The sequence below is a fragment of the Stegostoma tigrinum genome, chromosome 1, assembly GCF_030684315.1.
Source record: "Stegostoma tigrinum isolate sSteTig4 chromosome 1, sSteTig4.hap1, whole genome shotgun sequence".
NCBI classification, from domain to species: domain Eukaryota; kingdom Metazoa; phylum Chordata; class Chondrichthyes; order Orectolobiformes; family Stegostomatidae; genus Stegostoma; species Stegostoma tigrinum.
Window position 1 is genome coordinate 156,411,838 of NC_081354.1, and position 15,337 is coordinate 156,427,174.

Genomic DNA, 15,337 nt, shown 5'->3' on the forward strand with positions numbered 1-15,337 from the left:
TTCAGATGCCAGTCCTCAGCCAATTCACCTCATTCCATGTGATATCAAGAAATGGTGAAAGCAATGGATACTGCAAATAAAATGAACCCTGACATCAATCTGACAATAATAAAGAAGACATATAGTCTTCAAGAATCCACCAAGCTCCTCCAGCTAAAACGCTGGTAATGTGGAAAATTACCCAGGTACGTTCTGTCAATAAAGTGCAGGATGACTCTAACATGACTAATTACATCCCCATCAGTCTAATGTCAATCATCAGTGAAGTACTGGAAGGTGTCACCAACTGTGCTATCAAGCAACACTTCTTGGCAAGAACTTACTCACTGAGAGTGACAGCGATTGCTTTTGACATCAAGGTAGCATTTGACCGAATGTGGTGTCAAGGATCTCTAGCAAAACCGGAGTCAGCAGTGAAACTTATCGTCAGAGAGAGTCAGGAATATTTGGGACCCTCTTCCTTAAAAGGCAGTGGAAGCAGAGTCTTTAAATGCTTTTAAGACAGAGATGGATAGATTCTTGGCAAGCAAGAAGGTGAAAGGTTGTCAGCAGTAGGCAGGAATATGGATTTAAGATTACAATCGAATCAGCCAAGATCTTATTAAATGGTAGAGCAGGCTGGCTTCTGCTCCTTGCCTGTATAGTCACATGTTGACACAAGATTCAGCGGGAAGTACTCTTACTTTGTATCAAACCTGGCACAAAAGAAGAGAAGGGTCCTGACCCGAAACGCCAACTTTCCTGCTCCTCTGATGCTGCCTGGCCTACTGTGTTCCTCCAGCTCCACACTGTGTTGGCACAAAAGAAGATAGTTGCTGCAGGACAATAATGTCAGTCCCAGGACTGCGGGAGTTCCTCAGGGTAGGGTTCTACCCCAATCCATCTTTAGCTGCTGCATCAGTGGCACCGCACCCCCCCCCAACCCTAATATAGGTCAGGATGTTCACTAATGATTGCACAACGTACAGCAGCATGCGTGACTACAAAAATATTCAATTTGCTTATTCACAGGAAGACCCAGAAAAAAATCTAGGCTTGGTTTGTTAAGTGGCAAGTAATCTTTGCAACACACAAATACCAGGCAATAGCCATCTCCTATACAAAACAATCTAATCATTGCCCCTTGGTGTTTAATAGCATTACCAGAGCTGAATCCACCTGGAGGATACCATACGTGAAAACTGAACTATACCAGTAATTTAAATGCTGTGGCTACATGACAAGGTCACAAGCCATGAGTTCTATGAAGGATAACTCACCCACTGACTCCTAAAGCCTACCCACCATTGACAAGGTCGAAGTTGGGAGTGAGATAAAATAGGCTCCACTTGCCTGGATAAGTACAGCTTCAACAACACTCAAGAAAGTCTACACCATCTAGGACAACGTAGCCCACTTGATTGGAACCACATCTACACCTTCAATGATCACTCTATTTATCACCAATGCACAGTGACAGCAGCATGCATCATCTCCATGATGCACCACAGAAAGTTACTAAGGTTCCATTGAGCGCCTTCAAAACACACAACTTTTACGAACTGGATTGGCAAGAGCAGAAGAGCATGTCACCTTTCAGTATCCATCCAAGCCACACACTATCCTTGCTTCGAAATGTATTACCATCCCCTCACTGGCACTGGATCAAGAACCCACAACTCCCTTACTAGCAGCAATGATTGTGGCAGTTCAAGGTAGCACATTCTGCAGTGCAATTTGGGATAAAAATTGGGCCCTGGCTTTTTAGATCTAAAAGACATTGGATGATAGACTGTTGAAATGTCAAAACATATTATGAAGAAGCAGGATACCTGTAAATGAGAGCTGGCACAATGAGATACACAAAACAAACAATCAGTTTTAATTTCTTTACTAATAGTGGCTAACTACTTTAATAATAAATAGTCTAAAATGATTTTCATTGGAACTGCCTGTGTCTAAAACATTTCTATGGGCTGGATCTGTCATGAAAAGTCAAGCAATATGCCAGAAGCTGCTTGCAAAAACTGATTTTTTAAAATAGAAATTTGAATTATAATATTTAAATAGGATGATGAAGAGCATTGGGTAGAATTCGCCAGAGTTTCTTTCTCAGATTTATCCTGAAAGGAATTGTAAAGTTACATTGAGAATATGAATGGAAATAATGGAATAGAAATTGAACTTCTTTACCAGTGATTTTTCCATTGGCCTCCATTGGCGGTTGCCAGCTAATGATGACAGCTCGAGGCTTTCCTTCTCTGTTAATCACAGTCAGGTCCTTTGGGGCTGAAGTGGGAGCTATTAGCCAAGTAGAAAGCAGATAGGATGAAAGAGAAAGCAATAGTGAATAGCTTATGGTTTTGTGCTACTAAACGTTTCTAATGTTACAGACAAGGCATGAAAATGAGTCTTCATTCTAAGCAAGTCGCATCAAGTTTGAATCTGAAACAATAGGCTAAACCTTTGCTACAGGGTTCAGGATGCTTAGTCAGGATAATTCCAGGCTCTGTATACCTGACCCAGGAAAAATACCACGAAAATTGGATTTTTCATTGCGAGAAGGCTGGGTTTTGAGGGAGTTACACAGATGAATGGGCACAGACTGTCAAGTGACCATTGGATCCTAACATGTAAGAACAGAAGTAGGCCATTCAACCCATAAGTTTGATCGACCATTCATTAAGATTATTGTTGATCTGGTAGCCCTCAACTCCACTTTCCTATCTTTTCCCTACAACCCTTGTTTCTCTTATTGATTAAAAATCGGTCTAACTTGACTTTGAATACAATTTATTATCCAGCCCCAAAAGCCTTCTGTGGTAAATAATTCAACAGATTCACAAACCTCAGAGAAAACATTTCAATTCATCTCTTTCTTAGATATTCAATTCCTTATTTTGACATTATGTCCTTTGTTTATAGACTTCCACAAGGTCAAAGACCTTTCCACATCTATCCTGCCAAGTTCTTTCAGAATCTTCTTTGCTTCAATAAGGCCACATCTTATTCTTTGAAATTCCATGAACTGGTAGTAGTAAAGTACTCGCCAAATAACCAGGGAATCATAAGGCTGCTTTTTCATTGGAGAGAAAGACAGGGAGATGACTGGTGATGAGTTTAAACTGAAGGTCACCTTGCCTCAGGTGAGAGAGGTCAAAATGCCTGTGTGGGAACTGAACCTATGTCAAGGCTGTCACTCTGATCACAAATACACTGGGTAAAGGCTCAACCTTTACAATCTCTCCTCATAAGGCATATTTGGTAGAAGCCTAGTGAACATTTACTGTACAGCCTCCAATGCCAGTGTCTCTTTACTTAGATAAGGGACTCAAAACTAATCACAGTATTCTAACTGTGGTCTAATGAATACTTTGTAGCTGTGGCAAAACTTCCCAACTTTTATACTTTATTCCTTTTGAATTAAAGGCCAACACTCCATTTTCCTTCCCAGTTAACCACTGAACCACCTTGGTTGCTACTTTTGGTGATTCATAGACGAGGACTCCCAAATTATTCTGTTTTGTAACTTCCCACAGTCTTTCAACATTTAAATAATGTTCACATTTTCCCACATTATATACCAAATGTCAAACACGAGGCCATTCCTCTCACCTGTCTATATCCCTCTTCAGAAGTTTTGTCTCACCCACACCGTTTGCATTTCTATCAATGTATAGGATAGGCTAAAGAGCTAAAATTGTTGATGATATTCAACAGCTTCATGACCTTAGAACATAGAAAATAGAACATAGAAAAGTACAGCACAGTACAGGCCCTTCAGCCCACGATGTTGTGCTGTGGAATAATCCTAATCCAAAAATAAAACAACCTAACCTACATTCCCCTCAATTCACTGCTGTCCATGTGCATGTCCAGCAGTCGCTTAAATGTCACTAATGACTCTGCTTCCACGACTACCACTGGTAAACTATTCCATGCGCTCACAACTCTCTGGGTGAAGAACCTCCCTCTGATGTCTCCTTTATACCTTCCTCCTAACACCTTAAAACTATGACCCTCATGGCAGTCAATCCTGCCCTGGAGAAAAGTCTCTGGCTATCGACTCTATCCATGCCTCTCATTACCTTGTACACCTCGGTCAGGACACCTCTCTTCCTCCTTCTCTCCAGAGAGAAAAGTCCGAGCTCAGTCAACCTCCCCTCGTAAGACAAGCCATCCAGTCCAGGCAGCATCCTGGTAAACCTCCTTTGCACCGTCTCCAAAGCCTCCACATCTTTCCTATAATAGGGCGACCAGAACTAGACACAATATTCCAAGTGTGGTCTCACCAGGGTTTTGTAGAGTGAGTCCTGCGTACATTATTGTATGTGCCAAAGATGGTATTACCAAAGTTGCTTTTCTGTACTGTTTTCTGTACTTCCTGTTTGTAATATTGTATAAGAGAGAGAGTTTTGTTCCAAGTCATTGGGCTTCAGTTTGGACCAGGATTGCAAATGGTGCCAGGAACAGTATCAGCCTCCAGACCAGCTGTCAATTGAGGGGACCCAATGGGCAAAAGGTCGTGAGGCTTATTTCTTTTTTACCCCTTTCTTTTTCATTCTTTTTATTTACTTAATAAATGTTCCTTTTTTGTCCTTTATTATTACTTAATAGATGTGAGTTTGATCGCTGAGCTGGAAGGTTAGTTTTCAGACGTTTCGTCACCATTCTCGGTAAAATCATCAGTGAGCCTCTGACGAAGCGCTGGTGTTATGTCCCACTTTCTATTTATCTGGTTAGGTTTCCTTGGGTTGGTGATGTCATTTCCTGCGTTGGTGATGTCATTTCCTGTTCTTTTTCTCAGGGGATGGTAGATTGGCTCCAAGTCAATGTGTTTGTTGATGGAATTCCAGTTGGAATGCCATGCTTCTAGGAATTCTCGTGCATGTCTCTGTTTGGCTTGTCCTAGGATGGATGTGTTGTCCCAATCAAAGTGGTGTCCTTCCTCATCTGTATGTAAGGATACGAGTGATAGTGGGTCATGTCGTTTTGTGGCTAGTTGATGTTCATGTATCCTGGTGACTAGCTTTCTGCCTGTTTGTCCAATGTAGTGTTTGTCACAGTTCTTGCAACGTATTTTGAAGAGGAGGAAAACAACAACAAACTGCCATTCCTAGATGTCACAGTAGAGCGAACAGTCAATGGGGGACTTCAAACCAGCGTCTACAGGAAAACAACACATACGGACCAAATACTGAACTACAGGAGCAACCATCCCAACACCCACAAACGAAGCTGCATTAGAACATTATTCCAATGAGCCACCACACACTGCAGCACAGAGGAACTACGCAGAGCAGAGGAAAATCACCTATACAGCATATTCAAAAAGAATGGTACCCTATGAACACAGTCCATCGATTCCTCAGAAATAAACCCAAACAAACAGACAAAACGGGCTCAGAAACCATCACCACTCTCCCCTACATCAAAGACATTTCGGAAATGACCGCCAGACTACTCGGACCTCTTGGCATCAGGGTAGCCTACAAACCCACCAACACACTAAAACAGCAGCTAATGAACTTAAAAGACCCTATACAGACAACAAATAAAATGAACGTCATCTACAAAATACCTTGCAAGAACTATGACAAACACTACATTGGACAAACTGGCGGAAAGCTAGCCACCAGGATACATGAACATAACTAGCCACAAAACGACATGACCCACTATCACTCGTATCCTTACATACAGATAAGGAAGGATACCACTTTGATTGGGACAACACTTCCATCCTAGGACAAGCCAAACAGAGACATGCACGAGAATTCCTAGAAGCTTGGCATTCCAACCGGAATTCCATTAACAAACACATTGATTTGGAGCCAATCTACCATCCCCTGAGAAAAAGAACAAGAAATGACATCACCAACCCAAGGAAACCTAACCAGATAAATAGAAAGTGGGACATAACATCAGCGCTTCACCGGAAGCTCACTGATGATGTTACCTAGAATGGTGACGAAACGTCTCAAAACTAACCTTCCGGCTCAGTGATCAAACTCACATCCAGAACCTCAACCTGAGCTACAAATCTTCTCAAAACTCGTTATTAAAAAATATTCATATTTAAGCAAATTGCTATTGTTGAGTCTTCTTTTAACTACATTTATCCGAATCTGAAAAGAACCACTTGAATACACACATATTTTTGTGTCATCTGCAACTTGGGTCCAAGTAAGATCACTTTCTCATCCAAGTCTTTAACATATATTGCCAATAACTACGGCCCCAGCATTGATATCGTGGCAAACCATTACATACAGATTTCCAGCGTGAAAATGCTCCACTTATTCAAACCCTCTGTCTTCTACCGGTTAGCCAATCCCCTATACATGCTAATACATGCTAATAATTTTGGAATGTGAATAATGTCTTTTACTGTGAAGACTGATGTAAACTCCTCTAATATTTTCTGGTTCTCCATTATTTCCCAACTTTAATTGCTAATATGTCTATGTTCACTTTTGCTTTCCTATTACATGTTATATATCTTAAGAAAAACTCTTAACATAATCTCGAAACTATTTGGTTTCTCAACCAGCCCACTGCACAAATAGAGGCTAATCAGTCTGATAAGTTTACCTGTGAAGTTTATCTTCTCCCTCTTTATTACTTTTTGGTCATATTTTTGTTGATTTTAAAACTTGCCAAATCCTCTGCTTTACCACTAGCCTTTGCTACATTGCACAATTTTTATTTCAATTATATACTCTGCTTGATCACATTATGTACTATCATATTACCTAACCGTGAGCTGTTTTCTTCAATACCTGACATCGTACTTCAATTATTTTTGTTGCTAAGTGATTTTCCCAATCCATTTAAGTCAGCTAAGTTCTCAGTTCTTTGCAATTACCTTTATTTAATCTTAGCACAGTAATTTATGACTCACGTTCTTCACTCTCAAACTGAATGCTAAATTCTGCCATGTTATGATTACTGTTTCCCTACTTTTTTTGATGACATATATTAAATACTCCTCATGACACATCATCAGGTCCAAAACAACCTGGTCACTGGGGGGATCCTCAACATTTTCTTCCAGAAACTTTCCCAAATACACTCTGACTTCTTCCTCATGGTTTTCTCTGCTAATCTGACTATCTGAATCTACATGAAGATTAAATCCCCCATGATTAATATACTGCCTTGTTACTTGCTCTCATTATCTCCTGATTTTTTCCCAGGCCCACTGCATAGCTTCTGTTAGGAGGCCTTTTAGATCATTCCTATCAGTGTCTTCTTCTCCTTTTTATGTATTATCTCCCTCCAAGTACAATCCAAATCTTTTGATCAACGTTACGGAAGCCTTAACACATGTGCCAGAAAATTCAGGAGCAGCTACTTCCGAGCTGTTATTAGACTGATGAATGGACTCCCTAGCCTCAAATAATGCTGGTCTTGATAATGATTATCTCACCTAGCGCATACCCTGTGCAGTGTAACCTGTGTGACTGTCTAAGACTTTTTACAACCTCTGATCTGTACATCCTCGTTTACTTTGATCTGCCTGTACTGCTCATAAACAAAGCTTTTCACTGTACTTTGGTACTCGTGACAATCAATCAATCATTTCTTGCTATTGTACATTTTCCATCCCATACCGACAAAGACAACCCTTCCACCCTTCCTTCCTGTTTGTGCTTTCGCAAGGTCACATATCAATGAATATTTAGTTCCTAGTTTTGACCTCCTTGTAACCATGTTTCCACAATGGCTAGGGGATCTTACTCATGAAGCTACATCTGTGTGATTGGCTAGGAAAAAGGCCAGCCTAGATGCATCAGCACTTTGTCACTGATATGAGAAAGGTAGTAAATATCAGCACCTAAAACACCCTTAGCCACCTCCACACACTCCCCATATCCCAAGCATGAATCCTCCCCCATGGCTTCTCAGATGCAAGCCTGTGACCCTGTACCACACACAGGAACACATGCATCTTCCATGCCAACATGCTGTTTAAAGGCTTTATGCCAGCTTATGCCATCCTATGCCATTCACCCACTACCTTTAGTCCATTCACCAATCATGCCAATACATTGGGGCAGCACAGTGGCTCAGTGGTTAGCACTGTAACCTCACAGCGCCAGGGACCGGGGTTCAATTCCTGCCTCAGGCAACTGTCTCTGTGGAGTTTGCACATTCTCCCCAAGTCTGCATGGGTTTCCTCCGGGTGCTCTGGTTTCCTCCCACAGTCTGAAGATGTGCAGGCTAGGTGGATTGACCATGCTAAATTGCCCATGGTGTTCAGGGATGTGTGGGTTATAGAGAAATGGGTCTGGGTGGGATGCTCTAAGGGGCAGTGTGGACTAGTTGGGCTGAAGGGCCTGTTCCCACACTGTAGGGAATCTAATTCATTATTGAGTATGGGCAGACTTCAAGACCAATTCTGAGGAGTAATAAAAGTTCTTAAATTTCAATTGACAAAGTAATTAAAAATCCATTGAATATATTTAATCTCCTTTGATTGGTTACAATTTCCAGCATTGGGATTCATAATCTAACTTCAAACAGTTTCCAACCTCTTGGGGTTGTCAATCAAACTGTACAATAGTGATAAGTTATGAACTCAGTCATGCAGTACAGTAATAATTACCCTGAGGCTTATATCAGCAGATGTAGTGAAATAGTAAGCACCATTTTGTTTCAACTCTGCACACTTACTTTTTCAATTCTTTAAAGCTTGACATTTTTCCTTGACATAATTATTGATAAGTCTGCGGATAGTTCCAATGAGTTTATGCACCTCTTAAAGAACATTCATTTTGGCTTTTAACAATCGGAAAGGGCACTCTGACTCTCCGAATGACACCTTGTCTCTCTGAAAGGAACAGATTATGTCCAAAAGAAAGGGCATTCTACTTCTTCAAATAATTCTGGCAGATTTATACTTCTGGCTACCAGGTCAAAACTGTGCAAGTCATGTTTCAGACCTCTCAATAGTTCAGCCTGGGGTACGTGCACTTACCTAGAATTAGAACCCAGTTCTCCCCACATTAGGAACCAATCCTCATAGGCAAGCTAATGCTTCCCAAGGTGGACCACAGTGCAAAGCTTGTTAATTGTAGTTTATTATCGACAGCCATATTCACCTACAAAGTGAATTTTCCCCAAATGTTGAAGCAATCCCTTGCTACATTGCAGTGATTGAATAATCCTTTCCTTAATGCAAATCTTAACTGAACAATAAATAGTGCAAAGGGGCACCAAACCAGATTCTAATACTCCAGCTGCATTCAAGAAGACCGTCTTCACTCTTTGATTTAAATAATAATTCTCAAGAATTTTGGAAGCTTATGAGCAGGGGTGGTTGTTACAGAAGCAATATGGAGCTCCAAAGCACAGTGCTAAGCTGTAGAGGCACAGACAGTAGGCCACACAGTTGCCAAAACAAGTCAATTAGTTTCCGTAGAGATCCTGTAATTTTATTCAATGAGAAGGTGAGATTCAAAAACCAGGAAGGTCATAATAGTAATTCCAGGTTTGGAATTCCAGGTTTTCTCAACAGGTCATCTCAAACCCATCTCACTAAATAGGCACTTCACCCCTTTGGAGCCGCCCATCCAATGTTTGCTCAAGTCTTCCACTCATCGTAGGCATAAGTATTTGCCACTACCAGGATTTCCCAGATCACTGTCACTAGTACTGCTGCCATCTTTAGAAGGCTATTGTGCTCCCAATCAAATATTGGCAGTCTGGAGTTGCCTTGAGTTAGTAGGCCATCTTGTCCTAGATGTGATAGAAGGAGGAACTTTCGGAGCCCCACTCTGTAGACATTAATCTGGAGGAACATGTCCTGTGGATGAGGTTGTGCAGAGGAGTATTGTTGTCTTCCCACAGGACTGAGAGGAGAGGCCAAGACACCCAACCCTTCCAGCCTGGCCTGAGGTTACCATCTGCATCTGTGTCCAATTTTGGGCCCCACACCTCAGGAAGGACATACTAGCCCTAGAGCGTGTCCAGCGGAGATTCACACGATGATCCCTGGAATGGTAGGTTTAACGTACAATGATCGGCTAAGGATCCTGGGATTGTACTCATTAGAGTTTAGAAGGTTGAGGGGAGAACTAATAGAAACTTACAAGATAATGTATGGTTTAGAAGGGGTGGGCGTTAGGAAGTTGTTTCGGTTAGGGGGAGAGACTAGGACCCGTGGGCACAGCCTTAAAATTAGAGGGGGTAAATTAAAACTGAAATGAGACGACATTTCTTCAGCCAGAGAGTGGTGGGCTTGTGGAATTCATTGCCACAGAGTGCAGTGGAGGCCAGGACGTTGGATGCCTTCAAGGCAGAGATCGATAAATTCTTGATCTCAGAAAGAATTAAGGGCTACGGGGAGAGTGCAGGGAAGTGGAGTTGAAATGCCCATCAGCCATGATTTAAATGGCGGAGTGGACTTGATGGGCTGAATGGCCTTACTTCCACTCCTATGTCTTATGGTCTTATCAATGAGGTCTCGACTGTCCGTAGGAATGGCCAGCAACATCACACAAAGTTCAATGATTCTTTTCTGCTCTGCTAGAATAAGTGCCAACTCTTCTCTCACATTCACTCTACCCTGGCTACTGCATCCACCTCCCACCCAGCTTTATGCTCTATCATTCTCACTATTTGCTGCAATAATTTCCTTCTCTTGCTCTAACCCACACCAAACCCATCCCATCCCCCAACTCCCCAATAATTACTAACTCTACGAGGCTCTCTGCTGCTGACTCATTCACTCATGAGGTTTTGTCACTTTTCCACCTCCACCAGCACTAAATCTCACTCCAGGAGAAAACTCCAGGATGGCTATGTGGGGTGGCCACCATTTGGCTCCTCATCATTTTCAAAGAGAAACATAGAAGATAGCAGCAAGAAGAGACCATTCATCCCTTCAAGCTTGCTCTGCCATTCTTCACAATCATGGCTATCAGCCAACTCAATAACCTCATCCTGCTTTCTCTCCATACCCTTTGATCCTATTCACTCCAAGTACTATATCTAGTCTCCTCTTGAATACATTCAATGTTTTAGTATCAACTACATCCTGTGGTAATGAATTCCACAGCCTCACCACTCTTTAGATGAAGAAATGCCTCTTCATCTCCTTCCTAAATTGTCTTGACCCTTGCCAGGAAGGACAAAAAGCAGTCCTGCAGAGATGCTGAAACATCTCAGTAACCAAGAAACACTGTCTATTTTTGCGTTACCCTCCATTATAGCATTTATTGTTAATGTGCTTCAACTTCTACTGTTTGGTCACGATGCATTCTCTCCTCAATCTCCTGCAGGTATGAGCAGGTTTGTAACTGTCTCTGTGGTCAAGACAGTGGCACTGCAACACAGTTTCTTCTCCACTACTGAGGAAGCAAACGCGGATACTTCAGAGGAAGTACAGGCAAGGCTACCTCCTGTACATCTCCACCATGCCCCACACCAGCTCCAACACTGAAGCTTTCGTGGGCACCTTTTCAAGAACACTACACTGCCATGTCTCCACAGCTAGTCATGGATGAAATGCCCCAGTTCGCTGGCACTCAGAGCACCGTACTCATGTGTGAATTTTCTCTCCTGCCCCATGCTTTTTCACTGTTGTTATCGTCTCTTAATTGTCTCCGACAAAAGAAGTGTGGCCTGTAACAACTTTGAGCTGAACTACACATATACCAATCAGGCAGATGGACTGTAAACTTTACAATAGCCTGTGCACTCAGCATGAATCAAATGATTGGATTTCCCCAGTGTAAAATGTGACACCTAAAGAGAAAGTGCTTCACTGTTTGACAAAAATGTGACAAGTTTGTATGTAATGAACTTTTCTGTTTGTATCCATAATGGCTTTTATTAACCACATGATCAAAAAGAACTAAGCAAAACTCTGAGAAGTTTGAGTAGAAAATTGCACATCCATCCAGCCAAAAAGAGACATCAAATGTATTTAATTGGATAGCTTGCAAAAACTCACCAGCTTCATATGTTGTAGCATGTGCAGTCATACTCCATGTGCTTGACCTCCGCCCTTTGGTTACCATGATTGAAAACTCATACATGGTGTTAGGTTTGAGGCTTGTCACAGTATGACTCAAAGCTGTTGCATCGACAGACTGCCCAATAACAAGACAGAAAGCAATAGTAAGTTGTTGAATACAGATTGAAAAAGTGGAATATCCTGATGGAATTCAATTCAGCAACGTTAAATGCAACTTCCTATGAAGTAAAGATTAATTGATTAAGCAAACTATTGGCTTTAAATATTATTTCAAAGGCAACTATTCTGTATTCACTTTTGAAATCACATTCTGATACTACTATAATAAGATAATAAAATGTGAGGCTGGATGAACACAGCAGGCCAAGCAGCATCTCACGAGCACAAAGGCTAACGTTTCGGGCCTAGACCCTTCATCAGAGAGGGAGATGGGGTGAGGGTTCAGGAATAAATAGGGAGAGAGGGGGAGGCGGACTGAAGATGGAGAGAATAGAAGATAGGTGGAGAGGAGAGTATAGGTGGGGAGGTAGGGAGGGGATAGGTCAGTCCAGGGAAGACGGACAGGTCAAGGAGGTGGGATGAGGTTAGTAGGTAGGAGATGGAGGTGCGGCTTGGGGTGGGAGGAAGGGATGGGTGTGAGGAAGAACAGGTTAGGGAGGCAGAGACAGGTTGGACTGGTTTTGGGATGCAGTGGGTGGAGGGGATGAGCTGGGCTGGTTGTGTGGTGCAGTGGGGGGAGGGAACGAACTGGGCTGGTTTTGGGATGCGGTGGGGGAAGGGGAGATTTTGAAGCTGGTGAAGTCCACATTGATACCATTGGGCTGCAGGGTTCCCAAGCGGAATATGAGTTGCTGTTCCTGCAACCTTCGGGTGGCATCATTGTGGCACTGCAGGAGGCTCATGATGGACATGTCATCTAAAGAATGGGAGGGGGAGTGGAAATGGTTTGCGACTGGGAGGTGCAGTTGTTTATTGCGAACCGAGCAGAGGTGTTCTGCAAAGCGGTCCCCAAGCCTCCGCTTGGTTTCCCCAATGTAGAGGAAGCCCCAACGGGTACAGTGGATATAGTATACCACATTGGCAGATGTGCAGGTGAACCTCTGCTTAATGTGGAAAGTCATCTTGGGGCCTGGGTTAGGGGTAAGGGAGGAGGTGTTGGGGCAAGTGTAGCATTTCCTGCGGTTGCAGGGGAAGGTGCCGGGTATGGTGGGGTTGGACGGCAGTGTGGAGCGAACAAGGGAGTCACGGAGAGAGTGGTCTCTCCGGAAAGCAGACAGGGGTGGGGATGGAAAAATGTCTTGGGTGGTGGGGTCGGATTGTAGATGGCGGAAGTGTCGGAGGATGATGCGTTGTATCCGGAGGTTGGTGGGGTGGTGTGTGAGAACGAGGGAGATTTCTGATACTACTACTTTACTTTTACACTCAGCTTGCTTTGCTAGCTGCTGAGTTCTCCTTGAGATTCACTCAGGAAAAAAAATCTGTGACAAAGACTTCTAAAACAACTAATATGCAGTTTTGTTTTATTTTTGTTTAAAGATCTGATTAAAAATTGTTTTTAAAAATGAAGCTGCCCTATATCTATCTTCTTCCTGAATCCTGACTACATTTGGTTCAAGAATCATTGTATGGTTATCTGTTTTAATTGTTTAATTTCCCAGCTTTCTTTCATCATGTAACTTAAAGGTTTTTAAAACTTGACTCTACCTAATCATTATTTCTACATTTTTTATCCTTTCAACCCTCGTGATGTATGTACCTTGGGGCTTTGTTGCTTAAGGATTTACTTAATAATGGTAATTATACATACTGAAGATCTAAAACCATTATTCGCTCTTCAGAGTATTTAACAATCTTATTCATGCTTGTCAATAATTAACCTATTTAACTTGAAAGACAACATGACTTTAGGATCATAAAGGTAAGTTTTTTTTAATCTCAAAGGGATTGTTTTATGATTTTTTTTTACTGAACTTTAGTTCAGATGCATACATTCTGGTCCAAACATTGAGTAGACTCAAAGCCACATAACACCATAAAATTTAACAAAAATTCTTGAACATGGTTTCCGTTCCCTTTACTTATTTATAAGCCTGATTTAGGCAGTCGGCAGAACTCTTGAGTATTGTCTGTCTTGAAATGGAGTCAACTGTGTTTAGCGTGCATTAGGCTAACCATCAGTTTCAGGATCTGATAGGTTGGACTGTAATAATCCAAATCTGACTTTTTAACTGAGGGCCATATGTTACCTTTCGGAGTGCAGTAAGCCATGGGTTTGGTCTCGAACCTTCCAGTCAGTACCATTTCTGTCTTAAAATGCTCCATAGGGCTACATTTGTTTTGAATACAGCGTTTCAACAACTCAAAGCGCCCCCTTTTAATTGATTACACTGTAATAGCAGGCACAACTGTCTGTCCCAAGCCTCCAAAGGAGTTTCTTGAGATGGAAAATTGTGGATGGTCATCTAACAAATGAACTTACAAAATTAAGAGCAGGGAGAGGGCATTTGGTACCCTGAGCCTGCTCAAGACATTCAACAAAATTGTAGTCAATCTGACTGTGACCTCAATTTTACTTTCCTGTTTTGCCACCTTACAGCCTTTTCCTTTCCTGTCAACCAGGAACCTATCTACCTCTGCCTTGAGGAACTTCAGTGAGACAGCCTCCACCAATCTCTGGGGAAGAAAATTCCATTGATTTACAGCAGTCTGAGAATAAATATTTTTCCTCATCTGACTTAAATGGGGGTTCATCTATTTTTAAACGGTGTTCCTTTGTTCTGGTCTCTTCCACAAGGAGAAACATCTTTTCAGAATCCACCCAGTCAGGTTCCTTCAGGATCTGATATGTTTCAATAATATCATCATTCGTTTATAAAATCTTTCCAAACAGCCTGTCCAATCATTCCTCATAACAAGCCATTTATTCCAGGAATCCATCAAAAGAGCCTCATCTCCTTAATACAATTAATTATTTTTCATAACTAAGAAATCTAAAACTGTACACTGATCTCAGGGGTTGGCATGATGGCACAGTCATTAGCATGCTGCCTCACAGTGCCAGGGACCCAGGTTTGATTCCAGCCTTGGGTGACTGTCTGTGCAGAGTCTGCATGCCCTCCTCACATCTGCATGAGTTTCCTCTGGGATGGTTGGTTTTCACCTACAGTCCAAAGATGTGCAGGTTAAGTGGATTGATGATGCTAAATTGTCCTGTGATGTACAGGCTAGGTGGATTAGTCGTGGTAAATCCGGGGATAGGGACAGGTGTTTTTTGTAGGGTTGGTGCAGGCCTGATGGGCCAAATGGCCTCTATCTTCACTGCAGGGATTCTACAAAAGGTGCAGTCTTACCAATATTCTGTTCCAGTTGCAG

At 42.1% G+C, this 15,337-nt stretch overlaps 1 protein-coding gene across 1 annotated transcript in view; it reads right to left on the minus strand.

Moving 5' to 3' along the window:
* Positions 1-15,337, minus strand: part of dcc (DCC netrin 1 receptor) — a 931,407-nt gene that overhangs the window by 135,211 nt on the left and 780,859 nt on the right. Inside the window, exons 18-19 of the mRNA XM_059643861.1 lie at positions 11,942-12,080; positions 2,173-2,280 (exon numbers count right to left, since the gene is read on the minus strand). Coding sequence (XP_059499844.1) covers positions 2,173-2,280; positions 11,942-12,080 — 247 coding nt within the window. The remainder of the gene's footprint in view (positions 1-2,172; positions 2,281-11,941; positions 12,081-15,337) is intronic.